Below are 16,393 nucleotides of genomic sequence, written 5' to 3' on the forward strand. Positions count from 1 at the left end.
CATGTGGGGCCATTATACAGTGCGCAGTATCATGTGGGGCCATTATACAATATGGAGCACTGTGTGGTCATTATACTCTATGGAGCATCATGTGAGGCCACTATACAGTATGCAGCATCATGTGGGGCCATTATACTGTATGGAGCATCATGTGTGGCCATTATACAGTATAAAGCATAATATGGAGCCATTATACTGTATGCAGCATCATGCGGGGCCATTATACAGTATGGAGCATCATGTGGGGCCATTATACTGTATGTAGCATCATGTGTGGCCATTATACAGTATGGAGCATCATATGAGGCCATTATACAGTATGCAGCATCATGTGGGGCCATTATACTGTACGCAACATCATGTAGGGCCATTATACTGTACGCAGCATCATGTGTGGCCATTATACAGTATGGAGCACTGTGTGGCCACTATATAGTATTGAGCATCATGTGTTTCCATTATACAGTATGGAGCCCTGTGTGGCCATATTTTTTTGTTTATAATTATTGTTTATGAAACAGTGTGATCAGCAGTGCTAAATGGGTGTCATTGGGGCATGGATATGGGTGTGACTAGTTGTGAAATGGGTGTGGTCAGGAGCATGGCCTAAAATTTGCTGCGGCGCGCTATACAACACACCCTACGCAAGAAAACTGTCACCATTCCCCCCAAAAAAGTTTGCCTCATCACTGAACATAATGTTCTGTGTAAACTGTGGGTCCTGTTCCAATTTTTGTTTTGCCCATTCTGCAAATTCAGCGCGCCGATCTGGGTCATCCTAGTTGAGATGCTGCAGCAGCTGAATTTTGTAAGGGTGCCATTTGTGAGTAGCTAATAACCGCCGAAGGGATGTTCGACTGTTGCCAGATCGGCGCTCTGAATTTGCAGAATGGGCAACACAAAAATTGGAACAGGACCCTCAGTTTACACAGAACATTATGTTCAGTGATGAGGCAAACTTTTTTTGGTGTCCCATTTATATGGATGCACCCAAATAACATGGGAATGGTGACAGTTTTCTTGCGTAGGGTGTTTTGCATTGAAATCTGCTGCAATGACCTGGGTACTGCGTTCAACAGACATCAACACAATTTCTATCCGCTCCTCACGTGTTAACCTTTGTGACATGTCAATGGCTGTAAACAAAGAGAAACCTGTAAATAACTCATGAAATAATAAAGCTACGTTAAAACCAAGCACACTATTGTTTTTCTAGTGAAATTATCAATAAGTTTGATGTGTCAAATGACCCTCTTTCCATTGGAAAAAATAAAGTTGGATCCAAAACGGCCAACTTCAAAATGGCCGCCATGGTCACCACCCATCTTGAAAAGTTTTCCCCCTCCCATATACTAATGTGCCACAAACAGGAAGGTGATATCAACAACCATTCCCATTTTATTTAGGTGTATCCATATACACGGCCCACCATGTTCTCTAAATACTACTATATTGCTTTAGAAAAAGTACTTTATATAGTGCTATACTGTACTGAAAAAATATTCGAAATACTATACTGAAAAAAATATCCCATATACCGCTATACTGCACAGGAAAGCATTCTATGTACTGCTATACGTTACTGAAGTAGTATTCTATACAGAAGTATACTGCGCTGATGGTTGTCGCTGGGAGCGTTAATACTGTGCTTAGACCTGTATGTGTGCAACCTATACATGTTAATGTGCCAAGAGGGCGAGAACGTGTGTGTTCACCTCGTTTACATAAGGTGTTGGGAATGTGTTAAACTTCAAAAGGCTGCAATCTGCCAGAACTCACATTAAAGGTGACAGAAACAAACTTCAGCGAGGAGCTGAGCATCTAACGTTACCATCAAGCCCCAGAATTCTTTACACACTTTACACATATTGCGATGGTAATTTGGGATTTTTTTTTAAGCTTGCAGAGGGTACATTAGTGTTTTGGGAAGGATGTCAACATGTAAAATTTAAAAACACTATTTGGACAGAAGTATTGGGAAGCCTACATATTACACCTAAAGGAGCGTTTATCGCACCCCATGCTACTGTACATCCGTAGGCATGAATGTGGAGTTGGTCCTCACTGTGCAGCTATAATAGTTTACGCTCTTCAGGGAAGACTTTCTACAGTAGAGCAATTGTGGGGTCGGATACTGATGTTGGGGGAGACCATTCTCACAATCTTCATTCTAGTTAATCCCAGTTCAGTTGAGTTCAGAGCTCTGTGAGGTCCGTTATATTCTTCCACACCAAACTCGCCAACCATGTCTGTACAGACCTTGTGCATCGGGCACAGTCATGGGGAACAGAAAACAGCATTCTCCAAACTATTCCCACAAAGTTGGATTCTACAATTGTCCAAAATATCTTCTATACTGAAGTATTAAGATTTTTCTTCACTGGAAAAAAGGGCCCAAGGCCGACCCCTGAAAACAACTACATAGCATTATTCTACTCCACCAAACTTTACGTGTGGTACAGTGCAGTCAGACCAGTAACTTTCTCCTGGCATTTGCTAAATCCAGATTCATCCATCTGGCGTCAGATAGAGAAGTGTGATCCGTCACTGTACAGAACTCATTTCCTCCAGAGCTCAGTGGTGGCGGCTTTACACCACTCCATCCGACGCTCGGCAATGGTGCTTGGTGATGTAAGGGGAAGTATGGACTCTACAGTTATGGAGTCAGCAGAGTCAGTGACTTTTCTGCCTTCTGCTCCTCATCACTCACTCCCTGCACAATAATATTACCGGGTCTCCACTTCGTGGCTGAGTTGCAGCGGTTGCCTCCACTTCTCAGTAATGTCACTCACAGGTGATGGAGGAATATTTAGGAGGGGATAAATTCGCTGAACGGACACCGTTGCCTCCTATTACAGGACCACACTGGTATCAGTGAACTCTGCACCACTAGCCATTCTGTCACATGTTAGTAAAGACAGATGCCATGGCAGGGTCCTGATGTTATACATCGGGGGATATGGAGCTGGATGCTATACACTGGGGGCAAGAGGCCGGATGTTATACACGGGGGCCAAGGGGCTATACATCTGGGGGCATATGGGACTGGATGTTATACACCAAGGGGCAAGGGGCCAGATGTTATACACAGGGGGGTAGGCTAGTGAGGGGCTGGATGTTCTACACTGGAGGGTAGGCTAGCGAGGGGCTGTATGTTCTACACTGGGGGGGGTAGGCTGGCGAGGGGCTGGATGTTCTACACTTGCAATATGGAGATGGATGTTATACACAGGGGGCGAGAGGGCCAGATATTATACACTGGGGGCGAGGGGCCAGATATTATACACCGGAGCCGAGGGGCTATGCACCAGGAGCCATATGGCTCTCGATGTTATACACCAGAGGACAAGGGGCCAGATGTTATACACTGGGGGGTGAGGGGATGGATGTTACACACCGGGTAGCAAAGGGGCTATATCTTACAGGGGCGAGGATCTGTATGTTATACACCCCTCAACCCTGGTGTACAGCATCCAGTCTTCATCCCTGGTATATAACATCCGGCCCCCTTGTGTATAAGATCAGGCCCCCTTGACCCCCGGTGTATAAAATCCGGCCCCTCGTTCCCCGATGTATAACACCAGGGGTGAGGAACTGGATACTATATACTGTAGGGTGAGAAGCTGGAGGCTTTACACCAGGGGCCGGATGTTATATACTAGGGGTTAGGGGCCAGATGTTATACACCGGGGGGCCGTAGGTTTTTTTTTTTACCAGGAGCCAGTTGTTATACACTGGGGGTGAGGAGCTGGATGTTATACACCAACGTTTTTTTTGTTTTTATTAGATTTTGTAGAAATCCTTCCCAAAAAATAGAACTTCATATAAGACACCATACGGAGTGCAGGCTGTATGTAGAAAATTGCTTCAATTCTCGTGCCTGCTCCTCGGCAACTGGCCATAAACGCCTTCATCATCTTTGTCTATGGCCTCCTTGTGCTAATTAATAAAAGAGTTTTCTTTAATCAGCGGTCACTTTGTAGTCGGTTGCTATCGAGCAGCGGCAGGAATCCACTGCGTACATGGACCTCTCCTTCAGTTGACACATGCATCATTTATAACAATGGCTCTCGCCACGTCTGGACTGATATTGCCTAATGGCATCTTCAGAGATGATTCTATGGCCGTCCTTCAGCTGGTGACTTTTTTTCATATACCGTATTTTTTTTTCTCTAATCTATAACCCTATACATTAATATCAATAAACACGTCACCTATCTCGATCTGTGCCGGGCAGTAAATCTTTTGTTCCATATTTGTTAATTTTAATATTGATGCATTTTATTTTTTTTTTAAAGCCATTTTTAAGAGGAAAAAAAAATCAATAGATTTTCAAGGCTACTGCTATTATTTCCAGAAGGCTGGAAAATGGGTTTGCTTTTAAGGAGAGTGGTAAAACCCCGGTATAAATGCACTCAGTGTGTTCATCCAGTAGACTACATTAAATATGATATTTTGTTGACCTTTTCGTAACCCGCTCTCTTTTCTTTCATTTCACTCATTTAGAAGGAGAGGTGCTTGTAAATTCTAATATCCTTTTACTGCGCGCCCTGCGGAACTTGTTATTATTATTACAGGCCCTCGTATTTAAAACCTGGCATTTTTTTACATAGAAAGAAAACTTTCTTCATTTACAACGGAAAAACAAATGCGGCACAGGATGTTTATGTTCTATATTAAAAGATACATCAAGACTTGGAGACTTTTTAACGGCAAAGTTTTCTTTACTGCAACTGCTATACAGTATCTTATGTAAATTTTACACCGTTGCTCGTTAGAGGAGGAAGAGGGAAGGGGGTTGTCGATCCTTAATCTGCCAGACAAGCAGATATGTGTTCCAGTCCAAAATTAATTTTGTACAGGATGCTAAAAACTTTGCTTCATAGATTACACTGGTCAACAGCATTTTTGGTGCCAAAGATATTTCATCGAATTTAGGGTATTTTTGGGGTGCTGATTCTGAATATGTCATCAGTTTTGCCAGATTGGCTCAAGTTTTTCAGATTTTTGGTATCTTATTTATAGCACTTGTTGGTAAATGCGACGCATCATCTCATTAATTTCTTTGGATTAGTACTTGAACTGAGCAGTTCTCAATATAGTTTTGTGTTAATTAGTGTTCTAAAAGTTTGTTCATAGCTTGATTTTTGCACTAACTTTATGTTGTTGTCTGTTTTCCAGTGAAAAGCATGAACTCATCAAGAAGAAGTTGTCTTAACGATCCAGACTCATTCTGTTACATTTGTGGTGAATACACACTGCCAAAACATAGAAGAAACATAACAGACTTTGTAAAAAAAGTGTATTTTGCCTATTTTGGGGTTATGCTTGGGGACCAAGACAAGTTTTGGGCACCACACATAGTGTGCAAAGCATGTATCGAATTATTACGAAAATGGAGCAAAGGACAAAGAAAAAGCTTCAAATTTGGTGTTCCAATGGTGTGGAGAGAGCCAAAAAATCATCATGATGACTGTTATTTATGGTAAACACAGGTACAGGCACATCTTCACAATGAGGGACAGGCCTTCTTGCAGATTCCATGTTACTCCCATTTTCGTTTCTTATGCTTATTGAATCCTTGCACTTGCACTGCACAGAAATAACAGTCATCATGATGATTTTTTGGCTCTCTCCACACCATTGGAACACCAAATTTGAAGCTTTTTCTTTGTCCTTTGCTCCATTTTCGTAATAATTCGATACATGCTTTGCACACTATGTGTGGTGCCCAAAACTTGTCTTGGTCCCCAAGCATAACCCCAAAATAGGCAAAATACACTTTTTTTACGAAGTCTGTTATGTTTCTTCTATGTTTTGGCAGTGTGTATTCACCACAAATGTAACAGAATGAGTCTGGATCGTTAAGACAACTTCTTCTTGATGAGTTCATGCTTTTCACTGGAAAACAGACAACAACATAAAGTTAGTGCAAAAATCAAGCTATGAACAAACTTTTAGAACACTAATTAACACAAAACTATATTGAGAACTGCTCAGTTCAAGTACTAATCCAAAGAAATTAATGAGATGATGCGTCGCATTTACCAACAAGTGCTATAAATAAGATACCAAAAATCTCAAAAACTTGAGCCAATCTGGCAAAACTGATAGCATATTCAGAATCAGCACCCCAAAAATACCCCAAATTCATTAAAATATTTTGGACACCAGAAAAAAATTTTTTTTTTGTTGACCTGTGTTATTATTCGTGATGAGCGAATGAGTTTGGATAAGGTGTTATCTGAGCATGCTCAGGTCCTAACTGAGTGTCTCCTGCGTGCTCGAATAATATGTTCGAGTCCCCGTGGCTGCATGTCTCACGGCTGTTTGACAGCTGAACACATGCAGGGATTGCTTGTTTGCTAGACAATCACTGCTTGTGTTACTGCTGTCGAACAGCCGTGGGGACTCGAACATACACTGCTCAAAAAAATAAAGGGAACACTTAAACAACAGAATATAACTCCATGTAAATCAAACTCCTGTGAAATCAAACTGTCCACTTAGGAAGCAACACTGTTTGACAATCAATTTCACATGCTGTTGTACAAATGGAATAGACAACAGATGGAAATTATTGGCAATTATCAAGACACCCTCAATAAAGGAGTGGTTCTGCAGGTGGGGACCACAGACCACATCTCAGTACCAATGTTTTCTGGCTGATGTTTTGGTCACTTTTGAATGTTGGTTGTGCTTTCACACTCGTGATAGCATGAGACGGACTCTACAACCCACACAAGTGGCTCAGGTAGTGCAGCTCATCCAGGATGGCACATCAATGCGAGCTGTGGCAAGAAGGTTTGCTCAGCATAGTGTCCAGAGGTTGGAGGTGCTACCAGGAGACAGGCCAGTACACCAGGAGACGTGGAGGGCGCCGTAGGAGGGCAACAACCCAGCAGCAGGACCGCTACCTCAGCCTTTGCGAAAGGAGGAACAGGAGCCAGAGCCCTGCAAAATGACCTCCAGCAGGCCACAAATGTGCATGTGTCTGCACAAACGGTTAGAAACCGACTCCATGAGGATGGTCTGAGTGCCTGATGTCTACAGATGGGATTCTGCTCACAGCCCAACACCGTGCAGGATGCTTGGCATTTGCCACAGAACACCAGGATTGGCAAATTCGCCACTGGCACCCTGTGCTCTTCACAGATGAAAGCAGGTTCACACTGAGCACATGTGACAGACGTGACAGAGTCTGGAGACGCCATGGAGAGTGATCTGCTGCCTGCAACGTCCTTCAGCATGACCGGTTTGGCAGTGGGTCAGTAATGTTGTGGGGTGGCATTTCTTTGGAGGGCCGCACAGCCCTCCACGTGCTCGCCAGAGGTAGCCTGACTGCCATTAGCTACCGAGATGAGATCCTCAGACCCTTTGTGAGACCATATGCTGGTGCGGTTGGCCCTGGGTTCCTCCTAATGCAGGTCAATGCCAGACCTCATGTGGCTGGAATGTGTCAGCAGTTCCTGCAAGATGAAGGCATTGATATCTAGAATGTGGGATTTTAGTGTTCCCTTTATTTTTATTTATTTTTTTGAGCAGTGTATTATTCGAGCACGCAGAAGACACTCAGCTAGCACCAGAGCATGGTCAGATAACACCTTATCCCAGCACGTTCGCTCATCTCTAATTATTATATGACCTTAAACGTTTGTCCATCTCTGGGGACATTTTTTTTTTTTTTTACATAAAGTGGATCCATCGTTTCATTTCATAAATCAATAATCAATTTTCCCATGTTGCATCCTGGTGCCATCTATTCTCTAGGTAAGTGATCCACACACACCAGGTAATCTATTCCACAGATTAGGACCTTTTCTTCCTTTTGCTCCATAGTCTAGTTTTGAAGGTCACCTGGGCGTTGTGGCCACTCTGACTGATGTTTGGCCATCAAGCTCTATGCACGGTAAGCTACGAGTGTGATCTTACACCTTTCTAACAAAGAAACTCTAACATTTTTCAATAAATTGTGCTACAGCAGCTTCTTTGTGCGATTGGACTAGACAGACTAACCTTTACTTCCCACGCCTATCACTAAGTCTTGGGCACCCATAATCTTGTCACTTGTTCATTTGTTCTCCTTCTTGGGACCACTTTTGGTGGGTGCTAATCACTAAATACTAGGAACACCTCACAAGACCTACCATTTGGTTGGTTTACTGCTCCGATTTTTAACTTGCCCCTTTTCTCCTGCTTCCAAAACATCAACTTCAAGATCTATCTGCTCCCCTTTGTTGCCTAAGAGTTTCCAAGGCTCAACGGATGATGTTGTCACAGGACGATTAAGTCGTAATCTGTTTACCTGTCAGTGGCTTGTCTTCATCTATGACTTTCTCAGAAATATGAATTTGTTGATATTTTTTGCTTACATAGTTATAGCTGATTAGTTCTCCACCCACATTTACAGTGCATTATTTTGACAGGCATAGACGGATTATATAGCTTTATTCTCCGTGTGACAGTCAGGACAGAGGGTGTGTGTGTACCGTGGTGCGGGGTGGTAGGCGTGGGTGAGGTACTCGTGCTTCGCGCCCTGGCACGCTACATGAAAGTGGAGGTCCTGGCTCGGAATCTGGACTTTAGCTGTGGTGGTGCTATGCCCTTTCAGACCACATGATGCCATTGAATTCATCTGGCCAGGACCAGATGTTGTAGAGTTCAATGAGGGAGACCACCACTCAAACATAAACTGACTTTAACTGAGCAATAACGTGAGAAGTACGTACAGAGGATAGCGGGCGTATAACTTCATGGACGTTTCTCTTAAGTCATAGAACACCTTCATACACATTCTCTCTTTCCTTCCTAGACTCACTCAATCCTACCTCATTTTGTTCCTCTGCCTTCACCAGAACGGAGCCCAGTACTTCGGGAGCTTTCTTTGTCCCCAATAATAGCACTACTGTCTAGTCAGTGAGATTCCTGTACTTCAACCTGCAGTTCCTCTTCCTCTTAGGGGAGCTACCTATAGCCATCATTTAGTTCCTCTACTTGCCGACGCCTCGGTACTACCGCTCTTGGTACTCTCTTCATCTCATACTCCCTGTTCAGATCTGTTCCTGCATCTCTTTCACTTGCGAACTAGGAACTGTTCTGCTAGGCTTTCTGCCCTAGATTTGGTCTCTGGAGAATTACAAACTCCTATCCTTGTCTCTAGTCTGGATCACACTGTCTGTTGCCTTGGTCTCCTCTCACTTCAAGGACACCCACTTTATGCAGCTCTGCTGAATAATCAAACCATAGGTCTACTTCTTTTGCAGTCTAGGCCCTATCTGCCCTTCTGACAGGAAACTCTCTTTATCCCTTCACTTCAGCCCCTCCTACTCTGGGCTAGTCCCAACCATTAACCATAACTGTCCCTAGTAACTACCTGTGGCTGGGCAGAATACAACTCTATTACTAATAACGCACACCACTAAACATATTTTAAAAATACACGACATGTTCCAGGGGAACAAATGGGCAACACTTCCACCTCCTTACATGTGAATGGTTAAAAATGTATCTGATGTGATAGTCACACAATTATATATAGACTGATAGGTCATCGTACGGTCTTGTTATTCATGCAAAAGCATTGGGACCTTCACGCGCCTAAACCCACAAAAGAGGTGGACTTATATGAATTCACATAAAAGGGCGCCATTTTTTGGGACATAACAGGGAAATGCTTAAAGGGGTTGTTTAAGCAGAGAAATGGTGTTCTCCTGAAAAAAGATTAAAGACTTCCTACTTGCCAGAAAGTGTTGTGCTCCTGACACTTGTGGACACACACAGAAGGTCCCCTGTGCAAGAACGGTATATGCGCCTTTTGTAGCCCAATTGTAAGAACATGTTCGCACACTCTCACTAAATAATGGAGGAAGGAAATGACTAATAAAGAAATATGCAGCACCTACACCCAACTGATCCCTGTACAGAATATAAAAGTCCCTAACTGTACAACTAAAAAAATACCTCCTCTGACCTGACTCCCTAAAAGGCCATCGATTAATGGCTTTCTTGAACCTCCTGAGAAACCAGAGAAACACCTGAATAGAAGTAAACCAAGGAAAGGAAGGTAAAGCCTAGAGAACTATCACCAGTTGGACAGAGACCACACAGGCTGTGGCTCAGCAGAGATGGAAACCAACCACGCAGCAAGAGGTCACCTGATCGAGCCCAGAATCAGAGCTGTGACACCAATAGCTAATTATAATGCACAAATCCACCTGCTTTGGAGAACAAAATACGCCCCCTTACCTCTCAGCCCCCTGTGCGGGTGCACAGGTTGAACCAATGATATGCATGTCCATGGCTCCGGAAGATTAAATGGTTCAGACTAGCGACATGGCTGAACTGCTGGCCCAAACTGTGTGCTCTCCCGTGCTGAAAGCAGAGACAGCTTCCTGTGCAGCATCTGAAATAGATCAGATCCAGCTTTTGAAAAGTTATATAACAAACAGTTTGCATGTGCGTGATTCTTGCCTAGAAAACCAGCCACCTCTGATAGACCTAAGCAATGAGCATTAATCTATAAGATTAAAAATTCTTGAAAACACACAGACAGAAGATAAATTGCAAAGTTGTTTGGTTTTACAATTTTATAGTTTTTTTTTTTAAATGAGATAACCCCTTTAAAACATCTTGCGACTTGTAATTGAGATGTTGGAAGGTAAAATGCTGCCTCACTAGCTCTCGAATTGTTGCATGTCTACGGCTGATATTAGCAGCTTATTCATTACATTGTATTTTCTTTATAAGCAGCTACTTTTAGGATGAGTGCCCCTTTAATGATTCTATTTGTGCATTCCCCTGTGCCATCTCGTGGCTCATGGTCATTAGTAACAACCCTGGTGCTATATCTGACGTGATTTATCTGTGCTCCATTACGGCGCGATGAAGCTGTATTTTAGTCACAGAACAGCCCAGCACTGGGAATAATCTGTATTTCTTTCTGCCTATGAATCGATTAGTGCGGATCCGGATTTTAGGGATGATGTATGACCCAGACAGTGTTATTGACTTGGAATTGATTCACTGTGCTGCCAGATGCTGGGGCCTCCCTAGTACCAGATTCTGTTCAGTATTTACTTTTTGGGCTCAAATACAGCAATTTTCTCACGTTATAGGTCAGTGCTTAAAGGGAGTCATTAACCCACTTTATTTCAGTTTGTTTCTTGTAGTCACAAAAATGTGATCATCTGATCTCTTCCATAATATAGTATATCTTTTAGAGTAAGAAAGGAATTCATTTCAGACGCCGAGATCAGACCCTGGATGCGCGGACTGCCGGGGGTCTCCTGACCAGAGTGTGACGGCTTCATATATTGCAATTATTAACATAGGAAGTTATTAACATTGGTCTTGTAAATTATATTCACTACTGATGCATATAAATAGAGGACTATACAGGTGAAAATCAGACCATTTTTTAAACTCTCATGTAAACTTAGCCTTAGGGTTCATACGTCTGTTTTTCCCGTACGAGCTCTATCCGTGTTTTTCGTACCTAGTTTAGTCTATGGGGCTGTTCACGTCCATGCAAAATTGCGGAGACATGTCCAATATTGATTCAAGTGTAGTATCAAAATCGGCAAAGCAAGTCTACAGGATTTGGAAAAAAATCTGACAACACTCGGATGCCATCCGAGTGCTGTTCCATTTTCACGGACTGTTAGGAGTAGGTGCAGAAGCTTTTTTCTCATCCAAGTAAGACAGATAAAACTTGTGCCAAAGTCGGATGAAACTTGAATGACACTTTGATGAAAATCTGATGGACCTCTAAAATAAAATCATTGATTAAACTAGTACGTGAAAAAAACAGATGTCTGATAGAATTCTTGGGGTATGGTAGTCTTGTGACAGAACCCAGAGAAAGAAACTGATGAGAGATGTGACTAGTTAGACACAAGGCGTTGTCGCCAAGCTAGTGCCTGGAATCTACCTGCTATGATGTCCCCCATACAAAACCCACAGAGACATGAGAGATTCCTGCTTCTTGGTCTCTACCTGGTACATATTCAGAAGCAGCAGGACGAAGGATATTAGATAACCGTACTGAGCTGTGTAGCTGTGAATCCAGCTTGAAAATAGCAGCATGATCTATTTGTCTCTGGAAGGGCACAGTCAGACCAAGATCAGACTGCAGTGCTCAGACTGGCCACAGTGCTCCCCATCCGAGCATAACAGAGGCATCAAAAATACGTGAAGTTGTCATGATTGGGTCAGGAGAGCCTTGGCCAGTCCGAGTTATACAGCTGTCTGACTACACCCTTACTCTGCTCCTCCCTTCTCCCTTATTCATAGGATTCAGTATGGAGCTGTAATCTGATCCCTCAGTGATTTTTTTAGGGTGAATGCTGAGCCGTGGGGGAGAGAAGTGGCTCATGAGTGGAGAAAGCAATACATTTTACTAATAAGCAATATTAATACATGTCTCATAGTTGCTCGTACTATTTAGTTACGCAAAATGTGCCGAAATGACAATCACCAGTTACAGATTAAGGTGCCTCTCTTCTCTATTGTGACGGATTAGAATCAGAAAGCCAAGATCGCATTTAAGGAATTGTTATCTCAGTGATTCCCTGCTATAGACACATGGGTTATCCAGAGGTGAAACTAAAACTGTCCCCTGAACTCCACATACTGTGTTATATCAACACTTAAAGAGCAAGGGCTGCAGAATCTGGGTCAAAAATGTTATTTACTATGGAAAAAGTTCTAACATCTTTCAGCGAGACATTATACAAATATGTGAAACTGACATGTGTCTGTGAGACGGGCTCCAAATTACTGAGGCTCCCGGAGAATAAGGAGAGTTCACCTATCAGGGAATGGCAGCAGGAAAGAGCATTGTTTAATCAGGTTTTGTGTCAGTGTATCGGAACAGCGTGCCGTAATTGTGCGCCATATGTTCCAGCTTGTGAATTAAGGAATGTGAAAAACTCAACAATTCACACACTTTAATGTGATGAATCGGATTCTGCACCCCTATGCAGTTTTTCGATCTCTTTTAAGCCTTGTCAGGTAGAGGTGGGATAAACCGTTCCTACTGACAATCTGTCTGAAATGCCAATGAACCAGTTGAACATACAGCGGATTCCTGTGTTTGAAGTTGCCACAGGCTATTAAAAGGTAAAATACAGAAAAAAACAAAACAAAGGAATCCACAAAGAAACAAAAATCAAACTGTTCTTTTAAGGGTTTACGCTTTATAAATAGCGATTTTCCTACGGCGAGATGAGATATCATTGGAGAGAGCTGTTTCTTAAAGAAATAGCAAGAACTACCTTACAATTCTAGTCTTGAAAGGGTTTGTCCACTAGATTTGACCGTGAACTCTCAAGAAAGCTGATTACAGTCGGAAGGCGTTATATTTTTTAAATAAATGTGTCCACTAGATTTGACTGTGATCCTGAGAAGGCTGGATACAGCCGAAATGCGTTGTATTTTTAAATAAATTTGTCCACTAAATTTGACTGTGATCCTGAAGAAGGCTGGATACAGCTGAAACATGTTGTGTTTTTAAATAAATTTGTCCATTGGATTTGACTATGAACCCTGAAGAAGGCTGGATACAGCCGAAACGCGTTGTGTATTTAATTTTTTTTTTAATTATTCTTCTGGTACTTTTTTGGTAATTTTTCCTTTTAATTACATCTGCTATCTTTGTAGTGCCCGTCACCTAGTATCTCCACCCTCATTATCCACAAGATTTATTAGTTAAATGAAAGAAAACCATCAGCGTTCCTCGGTCGGTGTACACAATAAAGATGTTGCAAACAAAAAAAGCCTGATAACATAATAAAATTAACCCTGCTCATCTGCTTCAAAGGGAATCTGACAGCAGCATGATTCAGGGGCAGAGAACCTAATTCCAGAGATGTCACTTAGTTTACTGGGTGCAACAGTTGTGTTACAATCACAGTTTTCGCTGCTGCAGATCTAGCAGAGCTCAGAATGCTGAGCTTGCTGTGTACACTGTATATTGAGAGAAAGATACCTAATCAGTGGTGGGGGTGTGGTCGGACCAGGAAATATAAGACAGCTGGTCCTGTAGTGATAATCTCCTGCTGATAAAACACTGATTTTATTGAAACCGAAAAAGACAGCCAAGCAAGTGACACATCACTAGAATCAGGGCTCAACCCCTACATCGTGCTATTCTCTTAATTCTCTGGTGGTCTTCCCCTGATCAGGAAGCGATAACTTCCTGTTCTTTGGTCAGTTGACTGCTCAGGCCTGTGATTGACTGCAGCGGTAATGATTGGCACAAGACATGACCTAATGAGCCTACAGTGATATCCCATTTCCAGGTTATTATTGACCCTTTTTTATTAATATGATACTTGAAGGTCTGCAGGGAGCGGAGACTTTAGTTTCCAGTCTTGAGCTGGGGATTAGCGCACTGAGTTACCATAGAGGAGGAGTGCGCTGCCCCGAGGCGCTACAAGGTCGCCGCTGATTTCGTTTGGTATGCTAAGATGTCCACAGGGGAAAAGGAAGTTAATTAATGTCAAACCATTGTCTATAATTAGATCTCGCCAGTAATTCATGTGTATTTTTCTCTTACTCGATTGACATTTAGCGTGCTCCAATAAATAGGTTTAATTATTAATAATCTACTGTATATAATGTGTTTATTGAATGGAAATGGTATTTAGGGCAAAAAAAATATCAAAAAAGTATTAAGAAATGTTTCGCTGTAACTTCAGGTGCTACAGTGTGACTCTATGTTTCAGATCTGAGACCCTGAGTAAGGAGAGAAGGGCGAAACGGGAGACGGTGGACGGCGATAATACCATCAGAACAGGTACTTAAATATGGAGCATTGGAGGCAAAGGAGCTGTCTGAGATGTACTAAGCTACATGTACCAAAAAAAACTGTCGTTCATGTCATGCACCATAATTATTATTTGTTTTATGCAAAAGGTAGTGGCCTATCTGAAAGTGGGAGGGAAAAGGGCGAGTTCAAAATTGTAAAAAAAAATTTACACCACAATGTGGCATAGCTTAGTTGATCAAAGTAAGACAATTTATATGGTTTGATTGCAATGGCAGCCAACGCGTTACAATGGCACTCTGGAGACCCCCGTCACCACCATATTTGTATTCCTGTGAATAACAGCTATAGGGTGAGCATGAAAGGAGACAGCAATTTGCACTGTATGCTGCAATACTGTAGTATCGCAGGTCAAAGTCCCCTAAGGGGGACTAAAGAGAAGTTGTAAACAATACAAAAAATGTTTTAAAATATTAATAAAATAAAAAATATGTGAAAGTTTAAAAAAAAAAAATAATAATAATAAACATAATTAGTATTGCCAACTCTGAAAAAGTCCGGTCTATCAAAACATAAAATCATTTAAAACACATGTTGGACGCCAAAAAAAAAAAAGTCAAAATGCAAGATTTTTCCAGTCATTGCAGGCCCCACCGACTAAAAAAAATGTAATAAAAAGTGATCAATATGTTGTATGTACACATAGACATCAAATGGCTGTTGGATGAGCGAAGCTTTAGCCGATCGTTCGGCCAACGGTCATCTTGGCTGGCCCTCTCATACAAAGGGTTTCGCTCTCCGTGAGATCGCCATCGTCAGTCCTGTCTAGTGACTGCTGATCTCCAGGAGAACAAAGTCAGACATGCCTGATCGTCATTTTTTAGTCCAATATGTATGGGGGTCTTTAGTCTAATGTGTATGGGGACCTTTTGTCCAATGTCTATGGGAGTCTTTAGTCCAATGTGTATGGGGGCCTTTAGTCTAATGTGTATGGGGGTCTTTAGTCTAATGTGTATGGGGGTCTTTAGTCTAATGTGTATGGGGTCTTTTGTCTAATGTGTATGGGGGTCTTTAGTCTAACGTGTATGGGGGACTTTTGTCTAATGTGTATGGGGGACTTTTGTCTAATGTGTATGGGGGTCTTTAGTCTAATGTGTATGGGGGTCTTTAGTCTAATGTGTATGGGGGTCTTTTGTCCAATATGTATGGGGGCTCTTTAGTCTAATATGTATAGGGGCCTTTAGTCTAATATGTATAGGGGCCTTTAGTCTAATATGTATGGGGGCCTTTAGTCTAATATATATAGGGGCCTTTAGTCTAATGTGTATGGGGGTCTTTAGTCTAATGTGTATGGGGCTCTTTAGTCTAATGTGTATGGGGGTCTTTAGTCTAATGTGTATGGGGCTCTTTAGTCTAATGTGTATGGGGGTCTTTAGTCTAATGTGTATGGGGGTCTTTAGTCTAATGTGTATGGGGGTCTTTTGCCCAATATGTATGGGGGCTCTTTAGTCTAATATGTATAGGGGCCTTTAGTCTAATATGTATGGGGACCTTTAGTCTAATATATATAGGGGCCTTTAGTCTAATGTGTATGGGGGTCTTTAGTCTAATGTGTATGGGGCTCTT

The 16,393-nt window shown here is 42.2% G+C and overlaps 1 protein-coding gene across 7 annotated transcripts in view; it reads left to right on the top strand.

The window, feature by feature from the left end:
* The window catches only part of MORN1 (MORN repeat containing 1), a 401,375-nt gene that overhangs the window by 293,361 nt on the left and 91,621 nt on the right, over positions 1-16,393 (top strand). For all 7 annotated transcript variants that reach the window (XR_013213208.1, XR_013213209.1, XM_077250079.1 and 4 more), the window contains one exon: positions 14,727-14,797. Coding sequence is in view for 5 of the 7 variants with exons in the window: in XM_077250079.1 (XP_077106194.1) it covers positions 14,727-14,797 (71 nt within the window). In the remaining 2 variants the exon portion in view is untranslated. The remainder of the gene's footprint in view (positions 1-14,726; positions 14,798-16,393) is intronic.

Source organism: Ranitomeya variabilis, chromosome 4 (genome assembly GCF_051348905.1).
Source record: "Ranitomeya variabilis isolate aRanVar5 chromosome 4, aRanVar5.hap1, whole genome shotgun sequence".
Lineage (NCBI taxonomy): Eukaryota > Metazoa > Chordata > Amphibia > Anura > Dendrobatidae > Ranitomeya > Ranitomeya variabilis.